This window comes from Watersipora subatra, chromosome 11 (assembly GCF_963576615.1).
Source record: "Watersipora subatra chromosome 11, tzWatSuba1.1, whole genome shotgun sequence".
Lineage (NCBI taxonomy): Eukaryota > Metazoa > Bryozoa > Gymnolaemata > Cheilostomatida > Watersiporidae > Watersipora > Watersipora subatra.
In genome coordinates, this window is record NC_088718.1 from 11,106,567 (window position 1) to 11,123,103 (window position 16,537).

Consider the following 16,537-nt stretch of genomic DNA (forward strand, 5'->3'; position numbering starts at 1 on the left):
TGTTTACACTGAGTCTCTTATAGAGCAGGAGCAATCTTTTCTGTTACAGTTAATAGAGTTATTCTTTGTTGCAAATTGGTCCATAATTCTTTTTTTTAAATGGTAATAAATACACGTTATGCAGAGGTGTACTTACATGTATAACTATTTTATACACAACTGATACTATTTATAGTCATGGCGAGGAAAGTGGGCAAGATTGTTCCTCCGTAGGGGGAGTGGAGGCATGGCAGAATTTAGTTGAGAAGCGTTGAACTAGTGTCAGTATATTAGTTGTTCACTCATTCAAAAATAGCTTGCCAAAATCAGGATATTTACTGATTAATAGCTCAAAAATAAAACACTTTTGCTAGTGCATCTAATTTTTTAAGTAACTTCTATAAAGTGATAGATTTACTACATTCTTTATTAAAACTTATAACTATTAGAAAAAATCAAATTAAGTAGGTGTCACCGAGTAAATATTGTATATTTTATTACATATTTCATATTAATATATCTATATTTCATATTAATATATCTATATTAATATTTACTGTTGCTAGAACCTTGAAAATCATTTTACAGCGTGTTAAAACCTATTCATGACTAGAATTCGCTACCAGCAGAAGGTTATAGAATCTAGAAGAGCTTTTCGAGGATAATACTTGCAAATAACCTTTCTAAAATTCATTTAGAAATAGTTTAGCCATGACTGGATTATCATCACAAATTTTTTTTACCAAAAAAGCAATAATTAGAATTTTGATTAGTTTGCATTTATGGTATTTCATTTATAAAGGTGCCAGCTACTATATAGGGTTGTACATAATGTGTACATAACATATGTGTATATTATATATCTAATACTATATCAAGTGATTCTATAAGAATCAAAATATTATTGTAATGGTAAAACACTAAAACAAGCTATTAATAATTTTGAGCATACCAGTATTTTAAGATGCTATCTAACCTATTACAGTCAGCTTTTTAAATGCTTGAATGGGGTCCAAAATGGAAAGTTCAGAAAGATTACTAACTTTTAGTTTGAGATTCTCTAAAAACAACCTAAACCTTTTTCCAACTAATTTATTAGTAAAGTTTTTGTTCATATTAGTCCTAAGTCAGTATTCGACTTTTAGTGAAGGTACACAATGAGAAATGTGTGACATTCATCTTTTGTCACACTAATAGCATCAAACAATGGTTTTGCGGACAGCGCAAGCTATTGAACATACTATCATCTAGCTAACCAATCATAACCAGGTATCTCACTCTTTAACCAATCATAACTAGGTATCTCACCTTTTAACCAATCATGACTGAGCATATCACCTGTTAACCAATCCTAACTAGTATCCCATATCCTAACCAATCATAATTGTGCAGGTTTATTTTTAACCAATCATAACCAGGTACCTCACCTTTTGATTATAACCAGGTGTTTCACCTTTTAACCAATCATAACCATGCATTTCATTTTTTAACCAATCATAACTATGTATCTCAACTTTTAACCAATCATAATCGTGTATCTCACCTTTTAACCAATCATAACCATGTATTCCACCCTTCAACTAATCATAACCGTGTATCTCACCTTTTAACCAATTATAACCATGTATCTCACTTTTTAACCAATCATAAGCCTGTTACTCATGCTTTTAGATTGCTAAGGTAGATGTTGAGAGCAAAGCAAGCACGAGATGGCGAGGAACATCTAATCAACATCCTAGTGAGCCTGTCTTTCTCGCAAGGCCAAGGCCTGGTGGCAGCAGCGAAGATGATGGTGGCAGCAGTGAAGATGATGGTATGAGCTGATTATCACTTACCAAAATATAGGAACTGAACAGCTGTGACTGTATGATCGTTAATTAGATGGGGATAATCTTTTTTACGATATCGGCGTTGTGTAGGGCAAACAAAAAAGCTGATATCGTGTTAGTACAATTCTTAGTGCTTTTACATGGCTGTGGCAAAGTGAAAAAATTCCATTAGCTTTGTTTTAATCAAAATTCTTTCTAGGATATGCAAATGAAATTTAATGAATATATTTAATATTTAAATTTAATATACGTGTATATGTGCTCATCACCCATCAGATGTGTTAAAATAGTTGCATGATTTTATAGAATCACATTACAATGAGTAATTAATGTTATGCTTTGTTGTTGATTTTAGGAGTTGTCTTATCTACTGTTTGTGACACAGACCCTGGCAACCGAGACTTTCTACTCGTTCTTGATGCAAAAAATCTGACAGAAATAGCACGAGCATATGTTCCTGAAACCGTTAGAATTCCATACAGTATCCATGGCTCCTATTATAGAATCTAGGCTATTTATAGCTAAATATGCTATGAGAATTCTTTTGCTTTTTGTAATTTTAAAAGTTTTTCTTAATAATATACAGTAAGTCGTCGACTCACGACCCGTTTGGTTCTGGCCAGTCGTAAGACGATTTGGACGTAAGTCGATTTTGTATATTCTGTCAATTCTGATCTAACATAAATGAATTTAGCTTACTAAACACAGCCTACTTAGAGGAAGTTTTAGTATGTATTTTAGTAAACTTAAAACTTTTAATTTAGAGTTTATCATTTACCTGTTTGCGAATCCGTTCTTACCATAACGGATAACGCTGAACTCGCCATGATGAGCAACGTAAATCTCTTAATAACGTATATAATCAGTACCCAAATCGCCAAATTTTAATTTCGAGATAAATTATTGTTGATATCGTGTGGCAAAAAAATTTTGCCTTAACAAAAAATACCAAAAAAGCTTAACGAAAATAACAAAGACCCGGCTTTTGCTGCACCTCGCACCGAGCTGCCTGACCTTTCTTGGGACGTGGTCGTAAAGTCGGTGGCCGCATGTCGCATAGGTCATAAGTCGACGACTTACAGCTGTAGTCTATAATGCATTCTGCCATAATCCAGGCACCAGCTAGTTGCAGCCATAATCCAGGCACCAGCTGAATGCAGCCATAATCCAGGCCCCAACTGATTGCAGCCATAATCCAGGCACCAGCTGATTAGTCATACCTCAGGTTATTTATATGAGTCCTCTATTTTTAGATCTAAATTTATTTTGAATGTTGTTTTTGCTTTTTAATTTGTGCTGTAAAATTGTTTTTATTGTAGTTGCTTGAAATGTTTTATTTTAATAAATAATCTAACCTACTCAAAAAAGTGTAATTCATATAGGAAAACGTATTCCAATATTTTTAGCAATTTATTAAGCCTCATCCATGAAATATCAGACACTGATGTTTTTGGAGCATTAGAAGTTCAAGTAAGAATGGCTAGGAGCTGATTACCTGTGTAAGGTCAGCGTCACCGGCGAAAGTAAAAATCACAAAGGATTTAATTATATATTAGCTATTGGAGTGGTATTATAGCTTTATCACATTTAGAAGTTGCAAAAACTCTGACAATGTCTAACCCTCGCCATGGCAACATGATAAAGCGTATTCATAATACAGTAGACGCTCCTACAACGTAAATAATCCGTTCCAGGAACATTTCCGTTATAGGGAATTTACGTAGTATGATCAGTAAAATACATGTAAATTGCCTAATTCGTTCCAAGATCTCTCCTAACTAGCACTTTTGGCTATACAGAAAAAACTAGGCTCAACTTTTTAATTTGTTGGCTGTACCATCACGGCAGTATTATTGGTTTGCATCAACAACTTTTCTCCTTTTTTATTATCACTTTTGCTCGTTTTAGGTTCATGATTCGAAAATTTTACAATAAGTTATGTACATTTTCAACTTCCCTTTACAATGATTTGTTTCGTTTTCTTGACAGCAAGGTCTATTCGGCAAAAAAAACTATTAACAAATATTTTATATCTTCAATAAAGAAAAACAAAAATATATTTTCACTATGAGCGGTGCGTACCTGTCCACCGTCTATTTGTATCCAGGGGTCAAGGTTAAGATAATGGATTTTTGATGATACTCCAGCTCGTGACATTAAGATTGGTAGAGCGACGCTGAAATACCTGTACCAATGGATCACCACTACTACACCAGCTACTTATTCTCTCTGTTTTGTCAACACGTCTGACGATCTATCACGGCGTGCAGTATATATAAAGAGAGGTAATGCTATGCGTACATTGTTTTGTCTCGCAAGTGCGGCAGGAGCAAGAAAGCGACATTTTAAAGCTTACTACAAGATAATTGTTATCTAAATTGAATTTTGTGAACTTGCACCAATTTGACACTACATTATATGGAATTTTTTACGTAGTATGAAGCGAAAACTTTACATATTTTTATTTACGTTATATGGAATTTATGTTATAAAAGGTATATGCTATGGGAGTGTCTACTGTACTGGTAATTACACTATTATGTTATTGGAATGTCTTTTGTACAGATAATTACACTATTAGATTTCGTTCACATTGATTCTAGTGTAAACAAGCAATAGGTTTGTCACTCGGAATTTCCAAAATAACAGCCACAAAAGAGTTGTCTGATCTCTTTAGCAGATTATTCACAACTGCCAGCACCCGCCATGCATTTTTGAGCATGTGACAAAAGTTATTGTGAGCTTAAACAAAACTGACATTGAGCTATATATCAAACGACTGGCAGAAATTTGTGAGCTGACTTAACCAGACCGACATACAGAAGAGCAAACTTGAGAAATGCCCAAAATGTGAAGCTTTTTTTAAAAACCAAACCATCAGAATATTTATAGCATTTCATCAGAATTTTCAGGGTGATTTGTTGAAAGCCTTTTATGTTTGACACAGTACAGTAGTATGACAAAATAGAATAATCAAAGAAGAACAGCTGTCAACTATATGATTAAAAAGTTGAATCTAGCGACAGAAATTGTTCAAGTGTCTTCTAGGATTATCAAAAAGTTACGCCGTCTTTCTTTTCTCTACTAAATAGGCGCTGCAGTCGAGAGTTCCTCTTTGGAGCATTTTTATGTTTTGCCTTAGAATAGAACAATGGTCGTAGGCATAACTTTTTGTTCAATGTACTTCGATATTCCATGAATTGCTCTTGGTTTGTCTCTGCCAGCTGACCCTTGACCCTGAGGAATATGTCATGAATGTCATCCCCGGCTACAGAATTCTGTAAGTGATGAAAGAGCGTTGAGATCATCAGGTTACGTTCCGCACTATCATTGCGCACGATTGTCGTGATGACTAGGAAATCGTGTCCAGGTATAGAATAATGTAGTGATGGGAGATCTAGCTGCTTCTGAAGAGACACTCCATCTGTTCAATATACAACAAAATGATAATTAGTACTTTTTTATGTATCTGTGAGCGCAACTTTGATAATTGATAATCATCAACAAAATAATCCTTTTCCTTACATGATAAAAGAAAAATATGAACAGACTAAAATCAGGAAATATTGAGACAGTTAAACAGAAGTGTTTTACAAGTCGGTAATCTAATAGTAATGCGGGAGAGTCGGGATAGTGAAAATTGAAAAGACAGAAATCATGACTTATTGAGTGAATTGAATAGACAAGTTGTAAAAGTTAGTAATCTAATAGCTTTGTGGAGGAATCGGGATAGCGACTTTTAGGAGGTAGTAACAGCAAGTTCATAAACTGAAACATAACGGTGGATGTAGTATGTCGGTGTCACGGAATAGAAAACGATGTTTGTCACATGTGTGAAAGGATAAATATAAATATTCTGGGCATAGGTTTATGCAGGATTTTAAAACCTGTAACATAAATGCAGAAATGAGCAAGTTTAGGAGAAGGCAATATGTTCAGAGATTTTGTTATGTAATGGGTGACGGGGTGGAAAGCTGGAATATTTTTTAATCCTTTGTTCAACTACTTGATTTCATTCAATGTATAAAATTATTGATTTTTCTCAAAAAAGTCAACAGAATGATGTCATAAGGAATAGGTAAGAGCGATCACAGATGTCTACCATCTCTTCGAAAGAAAGGTTTGACTGTCTACCTGATGTATTTGTGATGCCCGTCCTCTGGCATATCTGAAGTATGAGCACCTGTAAACATAAAATGTTCAAATATCAACAAGGAGAACCATATGGTGCTTGATTGTCTTTAGCTTCTTTGTATCAATCATGGAACAGAGTGAAATCAGTTTGACTTGGTAACTTGCAAACACAATTCTATGTTTTTGGGAATGGTTGTAAAACTGGGTGGCGCAGAAAAATAATCGGGAAGGGAAGTATACATTAATATACATACATTATAAATGTATAATTACGTTATAGATTTAAAATTATTTTGCAGCAAATGACCTTTTAAAAATGAAGCCAAGTATAATACAAGACAGTAAAAACCATTTAGGACAATATAGATGAGTATCCTTTTAAATTAGGTTTTATTGAAAATTGCTTTTATTTAAAATTAAATATTTTAATTATACAATTTAAATATATAGTAGTTATTGATTTAAACTACTGTATTATTATTGTTAAAATTATGGTACTATTATTGGTATTGTCAGACTAGGTAGACCAGGTTAGACAGCATCCAAAAATTTACATAGTTTCTGAATTAAGAGTTAGCCACCCTTTGCCAGTTACTTGAAATAACACACTAAGATGACTGACCACGTGGCAACCAAACAAAAGGATGCATAACTCACTCAAAACATGTAAAGTTAGCAAGAACCAGTCACACTGGTCTGAACTGTTAGGCATCCTCAATGGATAAACACCGATAGAAAATAATACAATATCCAGTTAAACTTGCTAAAAAACTTGCTGCCTCGAAAAAAAATTCAGTCTACTCCTGAATTTCCCCGTTTTTTTTGCGATTCGCATTTCAGTGAATAAACGAAGCAGAACAACTGTTGAAAAAGCAATGAGACAAGGAGATTTACCAGCAATAAACTGACCAATCAAACATAAAAGTCAGTTCTAATTGACGTACCAAGTTGAGCATTACTAAAGCTGTTTAGGCTAGTGCTGGGACGATATCAAAAATTAGTTTCGGTACGATATGATAACGTAGTCAACCGATATATCGAAATATCGGTTATGTTAATCGGAGTTGTCTTACCTGCCAGAAAAACTACCATGAAAGAACAACTCCCTAATGAATCTATATACCGGTATACATGTAATTCTCTGAAGAATCGGGTATCAAATAGGTAGAGTAGAATATCCTTCGTTTTTCATGACGTCTTTCTATCGTTGTCCGCCATTTTTATGGAGAACTTCTATCGTTAAAAACACGAAGCTTCTGCAATTAATTATGTTTGTTATGCTTTTGTTTGCCAATTTTTTATTGCTGTACCAAAATAACATCAAAAATACTATTATTCATGTAAACATCAACGATACTTACACAGTCAGATGATACAGGCCATATTATAGTCATCAAATTATTAATAACAATTAATCTTGCCACAATCAATACTCATAGAAGACCTATTCTTCAAATCTGAACTCTTGTATATAGTATCAATCAATTTATTTTTGTAAAAGTTATCCTGCATTACTTATTTGAAGTCATCATCTCATGTAAATTTTATTTTAATTTTTACACCAATAATCTCAAACTGAACATGAATTGCTCACTACTATTTTGCATTCAGGATACTTTCACATGCTTCATTTTATTTGATAATATGCCTGAAAATAGAGGCTTTTTGTTATTTTGTTATCAGCAAAATTAAACATTACTAACTAACATACTATTAATCAAGAAAATGACGATAGTTTTCCACAAAGATGGCGGCTTTTTCGCGGACGAGCGCGTTTGCAAACAATGCGATGACGTCAAAAAACCGATGTATCTATATTATCGTCGATATCGTCCAATATCGATGGTATCCGATATTTCGATATGGGCAGAAAGCACTCGGTACGGTCGGTATCAGAAAGTGATATCGACGATATACCGAAATATCGTAATATCGTCCCAGCACTAGTTCAGGCGCAACTTTAGCTTCGGTTACACTTGTTGCAGCGCAAAACCAAAAATTCTGTTGTCGACAGCTTTAGCCTGAACTTTTTAAAACAAGTTCTACACTCTATTGATTATAAACAAACTTTTAAATGAGCTCACAAACTTAATGAAGACATCATTGGATTTTACCTTGGGTTTCCCAGCCATATTAGAAGAGTTCATACAATTTATGATGCCACTAACAGCGACTGTTTTATCCTGCAGTTGAATAACTCCCGAATTTCCACGACAAGTTATGGTTACAATCAATGCAGACGTATCTTCCTGCGCTCCCGCAGTCAGCAACTCCATTAGTTCTCTTTCTGTAGCATTTGCAAGGATCACGGGCTGGAGGCACAATTTTGTCATGGTGAGATGAATACAAGTCCGTTCGTTTGCATCTTCTGGGTGGTCTGAACTTGTGCAGACGATAACCAATTTGGGTGGCAACTTTAGAAAGTAGAACCCTTCTTGTGTCTCTGACCAGGCTAGCAACGATTTCACTTGTTTACATGTCGTCAAGGAAATTGGATTCTGCCCATGGCTCGTGTTTTTCAGCAATGCTGTGTTCAGACTCGTTTCATCAGAATCATGGAGGAGCTTTGTTACTAGTTGAACGTGATTGGCTTTGGATGCTATATGGAGAATAGTTTCTTCTCGCTGATTGGTTAATCCCAAAACATCTATATTATCCCTGCCTACAACCAACAAACCAAACAATGACACATGTGTGAAACTATCCATTGGGAATGAATATCATATGCTTTGACGTAAATTAGGATATTATTAAATGGTTTAATTTTGAAAAAAAAGCTATGAGACAACACTCTATCAAAATGAAAAGACCTTCAGTTTAAAGACAATGGAACCATCACAATATTTTAGCTGTTTTATAGAAGGATTCTATGGTTTCATAGAAGCTTCATACGCTTAAAGCACATAAATTACATATCTTTTTTATTGTATATTTCAATACATCAGAGTCTTGGCTTTCGAATGAGCTATTGTTTGCCATGGTGAGACAGACATTGGTTGGTGTTTATAGGATTTCCCCAGAGCTCTACCGCGAAAAAGTTTACTGGCATAGTCTCGAAAATTGTGACGTCACAGTTCTCATATTTGTTGTTGTGTGCTCTTACCGCTTATTTATCAACTACGAAAGTGACGATAATGACGCTAGTGGCAGGCGAAGGTAGGACAACTCCAGAGAACGAATGAAGATGACAAAGGACTCAGTGTCATTAGTTCTCCATATACATATTATTTCTATGATAAGTACCTCAGACTCCAAGAACCATACTATATTTTCCCGATGATATTATGCACTAGCTCTTTATTTTTAATGCGATGTTAAGGGTGATGATTGAGACTAATTAATTTCAAGCATTGCATGATCTCGCGAAAGTGTGATTGACATTTAGTCCTAGGGCCACGCAACCGCAGGTCATAATTTAATCGATGTGATTTCATTACCTTTATCAACGACAGTACATTTATTGAAGCATAATTAATTAACCCAGAACATGTGTTTGTATTGGTCGGGCGTTAGCTCGATCGCGGGCATTGTTGATTATCTAGAATCTTAGTTTATTATTAGCGCTCTCCGGGTTTAACAGCACAGATTGTCACAGAAAAACGCAGCCTCAATGGCAGCGAAAGGGATCGACGACCTAAGGCTAAATGAAAATTATGACGCCACATTTTGAGTACCTGAACCAGGTGTTTTTTTTGCAGGACGTACGTTTGACACCCCGTTTTTATAGTTCTATTATTCTTTGTGTATTAAATATAGGCTCATTCGAAAGCCAAGACTTTGATATATTGAAATATATAATAAAAAATTATGTAATTTATGTGCTTTAATAGAGGTACTAACAGTAGGCTTGGCCATGCGTGATTTCCTTTAATTTTCAATCAGAAAGCCTGCAGGTGGGTGTTTAAAAGGCTGATTCTCAGGGTTCAGATAGAGTTTACAACCAAATATATTTAATGATCTGGAGGAAGGTACGGAGCATAGGCATGTAAACTTTGAATAAAATCAGCCAAAAAATGTGGAAGCGCATAGCATTTATGCGGACTAACAGACAGACACAATAACAAAGTAGAATCTATAAATCTCAGTGTTTGTCTTTTCATTAGTCTTTTTGTTTTCATCTCTGTGTCCAGTTATGGGTTAAAATCTAGTGATGAAAAACCTGCTTTACAGAGGATTTGAACTCGCAGCATCCAAGTCGCAAGTCTACAAAAAAGCGCGTCTAACCACTAGACTAAGCCCAACGTCTCATTTGTAATGCTCCTACATATAGATATACACTTATCACGATGGCACATGCTAAATATGCACATTTATTATTAAATAATATAACCTTTTACAATTGTTTTTCTTTTAATTTTTAGCAGCTGATTTTTTCACCATTACCTATTTTATGAAATTTGGAATTTTTCAGTAGGCCGTTTCAGTTTTAAATTCCCGTTACATTCCTATGTCCGGTTTCAGTAAACCTGTAAAAGCTAAATACTTTTCACGCGGAAAAATGTATTATCTAAAGTGGGAATTACCTCTACATTCTCTCTCTGATCAGTCAGACAACGTATCAGACAAAGACAGTCTGATATCTCATTTTTATATTTCTACCAGCATTGAGAGTTACCAATATCGTCCATCACAACTTTGAATACAACAAACTTCTGCTGCAACGGTAAACTTTCTTATGCACACACTTCCATGTACTCATTGTTTATTTTTTCCTTTATTTGCTTGAACTTCACCAAAAGACTTTTCTTATGATATAAAGTTTCAAAGTGAGAATGGCAAATGTTGCATATGCAAAATAAAATAAGTTTTCTGCGCAAAGACTTTTTCATTACCTGGCAACGCCGGGCACTCCTCTAGTTTATTAATATAGATTCTATTGTTAGATAGAAACATAATATGTTTCAGAGGAATTCTATAGTTTAATAAAGACAGCATACTTTTCTTTGAGACATTCTATTATTTCATGGAAGTATTCTATCTATATATATATATATAAATTTCAATGTTTGCCTGCCTGTCTGTACTTTTTTATGTATAGCGATGAAGGTTTATAAAAGACAAATCTGCTGCGCACTGGATTTGAACTCAGAACCTTCAGTTCTGCAGGCAAACATTTACCCAATACATTACATTGTCAAACTGATTATACTATGGCATAAAATGTGTGCATACTTATTATACCCGCCAATATTTCTTGGCTTTATGCTTAATACTTCATCTAAGGCTATGCGAGAAGCCATACCAAAAGAAAAAATGTGACCATACGTAAAGAAATATGCTTAAACTCACATAGCCAACAAGACTATTGCGATCACTATTATAGAGCTGTAGCAGGCACTGCAGACGGAACAGTATGAATTACCCAGAAATGAACACAGTACACAGAAATGAACACAGTACACAGGAATAAACACAGTACACAGGAATAAACAAGCACATTCATTTAAAAGTTAGAATGGTAAATTTTGCATATGTTGATTGAAAATAATTTTTCTGTGCAAAAACTTTTTTATTACCCGTGCAACACTGGGCATTCAGCTAGCTGTCCCATACGGACCTTGTATGTTTCACAAGAGCATTAGAATTTTTACAATGCATAATTTAAACTTGATAAACCAAACTAAATTGGACAACCAACATTTCTAGGTCAATCCAAATTCACAACGCACGCTGTTTGAACCGTTGGGCTGGCAATACAGCTACATGCTGTCTAAAGACACCTTGCTATGTGTTAAGGATGTCATGGTAACAACTCAACATTGAATCCACACACATACCGTGACTTGGATGAGCGCTACTTGGTAACATTGTACATGATATAACGCGTTCCTTTATTGGCATACTCTCATTGACAGTGACATCACAAAAACTAGCAACCAGCAGCTGACTGCGGTTGCTCTGAGATAATATAAACTTGGAGTTGTGTCAACTTAGCGCGAATATTGGAATAAACAAATCGTATGACACGCTGAATCCATCATTACCCTCTAGTTTTCAGTTTATCATATGTTTCAATATGTACAGACAAGCATAAAAATATTATACATGCTGGTTGCAAGTTGATATCAGAACATTCATCTTAGATGTGAGACAGCCCATTGCAAGCAAATGGCATTCATTAATTTGATGTTTAAATGCTGAAGCATAGCTGAGGTAAAATATTATAAAATTCTGAGGCTATAGCACCAGCCTTGCAGCAAACACGTGTCCTCGACAAATCAAATTAGTCTCTATAATAATATAATTTGTAGTAATATAATACAGTTTGTAATATATATTACATATTTTTAGCATTTGTTTTTCTAACTCTGTTGGGTATGAATATCAGCTCCAAAAAGAAATGCTTTTTATAATGTGCCATTAAATGAATTTAAACAAAGAGAAAGAAATAAGACAAGTTTGTGTCTAGATTATGTGACAATTACAGGTTTTTGTGAGCTCAATTCATATTACATGATATGAACAAATTGTGTACAACAATTATTTTGTAAATATTATTGTTAGCTTCTTTAACAATCTAATATCCGCTCTCTTAACATAAAAAGGTATTTTAAATACCTTATGTCAAACTATTTACTTATTTGATTGATACTTGTATGACATTTGAAATGCATTCGACACGTGTATCACAATTTGAAAAAGTTTTTATTTGAAATGAGATTATTGCTAATCTATATACATGTATATAAATCTCAAAGTCTGTTTATAATTCAGTATGTCCAGCTATTAAAATATTGGAATGAAGAATCTCAGAGGGTTTGATCTTGGTACCTCCCGATCACCAAGCCAATGCCTTACTAATTTAGCTACGCAAGATCAATGGATTCATTGGGCGATATATTTCGATATGTGGATAAAAATACACTACCGCTCTCTGTTACGGCGCAACATGATTTTATGCTTGCTCTCCCGTGAAAGCAAGCAGTTAGCTCTTGTTAGTAAGCTTACTTAAATTAGCTATGGGCAATGTGCCAGGCTAATAGCAAAGGACAGGCAACTACATTACCTGCCACTGTTTTATAAGCCGATTTTCAATACCCGTGCAACACCGGGCATTCCATTAGTAAAGAATTAAAAAGACAGCTTGATTTTAGGGAAGCAACTTTCTGAATAACCCTTCACAGAATATCAAAGAAAGTGTTTATGATCAAATAGAGCACATGATGAGATCTACTCTGGATGACGCTAGTTTATCTTCATGATAAACCTCATCACAAACATTCAGAGAGACTGTAAAGTTTGAAATTTTCAGCATTATTGCAAATGTGTCCAAGATCTTTGTCACATCTTGTTCACGAACTTCTGCAAGCGAGTCTCTTTATTGCCAAAGCTGTTTTGATGTAGAACCAACCATTGATAGCAGTAAAATTAAATTACGCTTTCTGTTTGCTTGATTCTTTTCTTATCAATGAAATAGTTATCTAACAATTGAACATAAGCAATGGTAAATTGATAGATTTTCTGCAGGTTCTTGATTGGCCGATAATCTAAGCTTGTTTTTATTTAATGGCTGATCCAGTTTATAGCAAAATTAGTTTAAGGATCAGTTAGTGTCGCTGCTTCAAGTTCAAAAGGTTTTATAGTTATTTCTGACTAAATAGACCAATACAAATGGAGGTCTAGACCCCCATGTTGGTCACTTTCACGATACCGAAAGACAGCCTGAAATGTTTACAACCGGAGCACCTAAGTAATAGTTTATTTATATTTTGATTCACATCGAATCAAATTGAAATCGTTCTTTGAAAGATTGTTTTCCAGCCCTGCCTCCGAGGGCTGATACTCTGAAAGAAACACTCACCTGGCTAGGCCCAGACTTGGATATTATACCCCCAATCACCTCGTTGGTCAATTTGAAATACACCCCCTAAACACTAGGAATTCCCTAAGGGGTGCCCAGGTTCCACGCCCCGCTAAACATCCAATATGATTCAAAAGCTATAAAAAAATTTCACAGGCCCTTCCACTGGTTTGGCTGTGGAAACCCCCCTAAAGTAGCAATTCACTGACAGTGCCCCATGGTCTGAAAATCCCCCTAAAACGTGATTTTGGGCCGAGCCTAATGGGCCTTTTGAGGGGGAGTATCACCAACACTTTTTATAAAACTAAATAGCAAAAAGTTGGGCTGTTTTTAAATTTTGCAAAACAAAATGTTAGCTTCTATTGGTTTTATAATTTTTAAAACCAGTTTTATATGAAACAATGTTACAAATTAAGCAGTAATCAATTTTGCTGACCTTTTAAATATTGCAGTAATGAGAATAACACATCTCACAATAATAAACACCGGTACACCGCTAAAGTTCTCAAACAACTTTGAGCAACCGGGTTTTATAATAAACAACCCACTATTAAATTAGTAAAAGGATATTTTTCTAATAAAATGATGCCATCTTAACTTTTTCGCTACCGCAAGCCGATATATCGGCTTGTGTAGTAATATAAGTACAGACTGTTAGCTGATGTATCGACTTATCAATGGGATTTCACTTTTCTTCTTATTACGAAGCTCACACATTAGCTAGACTAATCAAATTTAGTCTCCAATGAAACAACCTTGTTGCCAATCACGTGCAACCAATTGAACATTTTTCCATGATTCCATTTCTAACTATTTTTCAAAATGGCAAAACCAGATCGTTATCGTCATGACAATAAGAAACTCACCACGCTCGCTCAACGCAAAGAAAAATTGCGAGAGTGAGATTTATTAAACAATTGTATACTTACATCATAGAGAATTCTTTTCTGAATAGGATGCATTTTACAGTAAAACAATATCTGTTTTTATTCTCGAGATATTGCGTAAATACTTGCGATATATCGATTTTTCGAAAATCCGTTAATTTGGGCAGAACAATCGTTCGATCAGAATCTAATGCGGTAGCGAAAGAGTTAAACAAGATCTGCATAAGCCTCAGATATAAAATATGGCATGCAACACTGCAATGCGTGCGACAAAAAACTTTGGCAGTTAGTCAAGTTGCGAAAGGCACGGGTTTGCCATCAAACTGTCCTGCTAGTAGCACGCAAGCATGTTAAATAATTAAAAGTAATCACTGGCTGTCCAGCGTATTTGTGAGAGATCAACATGTGTGTAGATAAACCACAGAGAATAGGTATGTGCGCAATAATCCCAAAACTCTCCAAGGCGAAGGATTGGCTCATGTGGTAGGGTGGCGGGCGGCAAATCCAAATGTCAAAGGTTTGACTACCGTACAATGCAATCCTTCCAACTGGGAGTTCGAACAGACCGAAGGACATGGCTCTTATTATAGTAAAAATTATCTCATGAGAGAAAAACCCATGAGAAAAAATAAAGTGAAGATGTCGCAGCTGTCACACTGCCTCACAGGATCTACAGTCTACCTATAAAAGGTTGGTGCATTCTCGGCTATAAATTCGCGATCAAAGTAACAGAAACAACAAAAATTGAAAAGTTTACCTGCATGACTATTGCAGTCTGTGAGATCATCAAGAAGAGACTTTACTGTCGTAGGGCTATCTTTCTCAAAGTAGCGATCTAACATTTTACTAAACTTTGAGTCGTCAGGCCACATCATGGGTAAGTAACTCCGAATTTGTTGATTAATTCTCTGGTTGTCTTTAAAAAGTTTGTGTAGCATAATAAAGACTTTTGTAAGGAAAGGAGTCTGTAGAGATTGAAATATTACTGTCATTGCCTGCCCATTTCCATTTTGCACGGCGAGATGAAATGGCATTAGACAATCACAGTTACAAATATTTAACACGGCTAACCAACCGGAATATTCTATACTCTTTAAAATGTGCTGCAAACATTCCGAATGATTGTTTACCGCAAGTTCGTGAAGCGATGTGTTGCCTTCTTCATTTTTAATGAAGAGTAAGTCCTTTCTCTTCTCGATCTCAATAGAACTTAAAAGAATGTCTATTGTACTTAAATGTCCATTCCATGAAGCGCGATGTAAGGCCGTGTCGTTGCGACCATTTTGGGCCATAAGCTGATGTTCTACTTCCTCCGTGCTTAATATGGACACTAAATATGCTATGAGTTCATGGTGGCCGTTATTTGCTGCCCTCTGCAAAGGGGTGCTGCCGCAAGCGCACTTCAAATTTAGAAGAGATCGTTGTTCATGGGAGTCTAATTGCTCCAAATACAGTTTCGTCATGTCTGTTAGTCCATTTGAGGAACACAGATGGAGCAACGTGTCATGATACGCGTTCTTTCGTGAAAGTATCGTCTGCTTTTGTGCTAAACTTAACGTTTGTAAAATTCTTCGCACAGCATTAATATCCTCGACTTCTGTGGCTGCGAAGAGCTGAGCAAGTTCTGGTAGGTTGTTCCTGTCTTTGTCTTTCTGCTTACTCATTTCACTGACTCTCACCTGAAAGCAGAGGTAAAACTTGCAACATTTCGCATTTCGATTTACGAGAGTTGCCGAGAAAATTACCCTGGTAGTTTTTTTTATGTTTGAGCAATCCCTCGATGATTGAGAGTGACGTCTGCTTAGCTTGCAGCAAGCTAGCTGTTCCTGTTTTTTAAAGTGGATTATTGTACAAACAATGGCTCCGTGATCTTGGTTAGACATGTCTGAGTCCAGTGGCAAGGAAAC

The 16,537-nt window shown here is 35.3% G+C and overlaps 2 protein-coding genes across 2 annotated transcripts in view; one reads left to right on the forward strand and one right to left on the reverse strand.

The window, feature by feature from the left end:
- Nucleotides 1-2,367, forward strand: part of LOC137407816 (carotenoid-cleaving dioxygenase, mitochondrial-like) — a 33,009-nt gene extending 30,642 nt beyond the window's left edge. The window contains exons 10-11 of the mRNA XM_068094196.1: nt 1,651-1,771; nt 2,164-2,367. Coding sequence (XP_067950297.1) covers nt 1,651-1,771; nt 2,164-2,318 — 276 coding nt within the window. The 3' untranslated portion in view covers nt 2,319-2,367. The remainder of the gene's footprint in view (nt 1-1,650; nt 1,772-2,163) is intronic.
- A 2,362-nt stretch (nt 2,368-4,729) lies between these two features.
- LOC137408596 (serine/threonine-protein phosphatase 6 regulatory ankyrin repeat subunit A-like) lies at nt 4,730-16,176 on the reverse strand. Its single transcript, XM_068095178.1, has 4 exons — nt 15,388-16,176; nt 8,057-8,604; nt 5,943-5,991; nt 4,730-5,232 (listed from the first exon to the last, which is right to left on the reverse strand). The coding sequence occupies exons 1-4, from the start codon at nt 16,091-16,093 to the stop codon at nt 4,862-4,864; spliced, it is 1,674 nt and encodes a 557-aa protein (XP_067951279.1). The 5' UTR covers nt 16,094-16,176; the 3' UTR covers nt 4,730-4,861.
- Between the last annotated feature and the right edge of the window lie 361 nt (nt 16,177-16,537).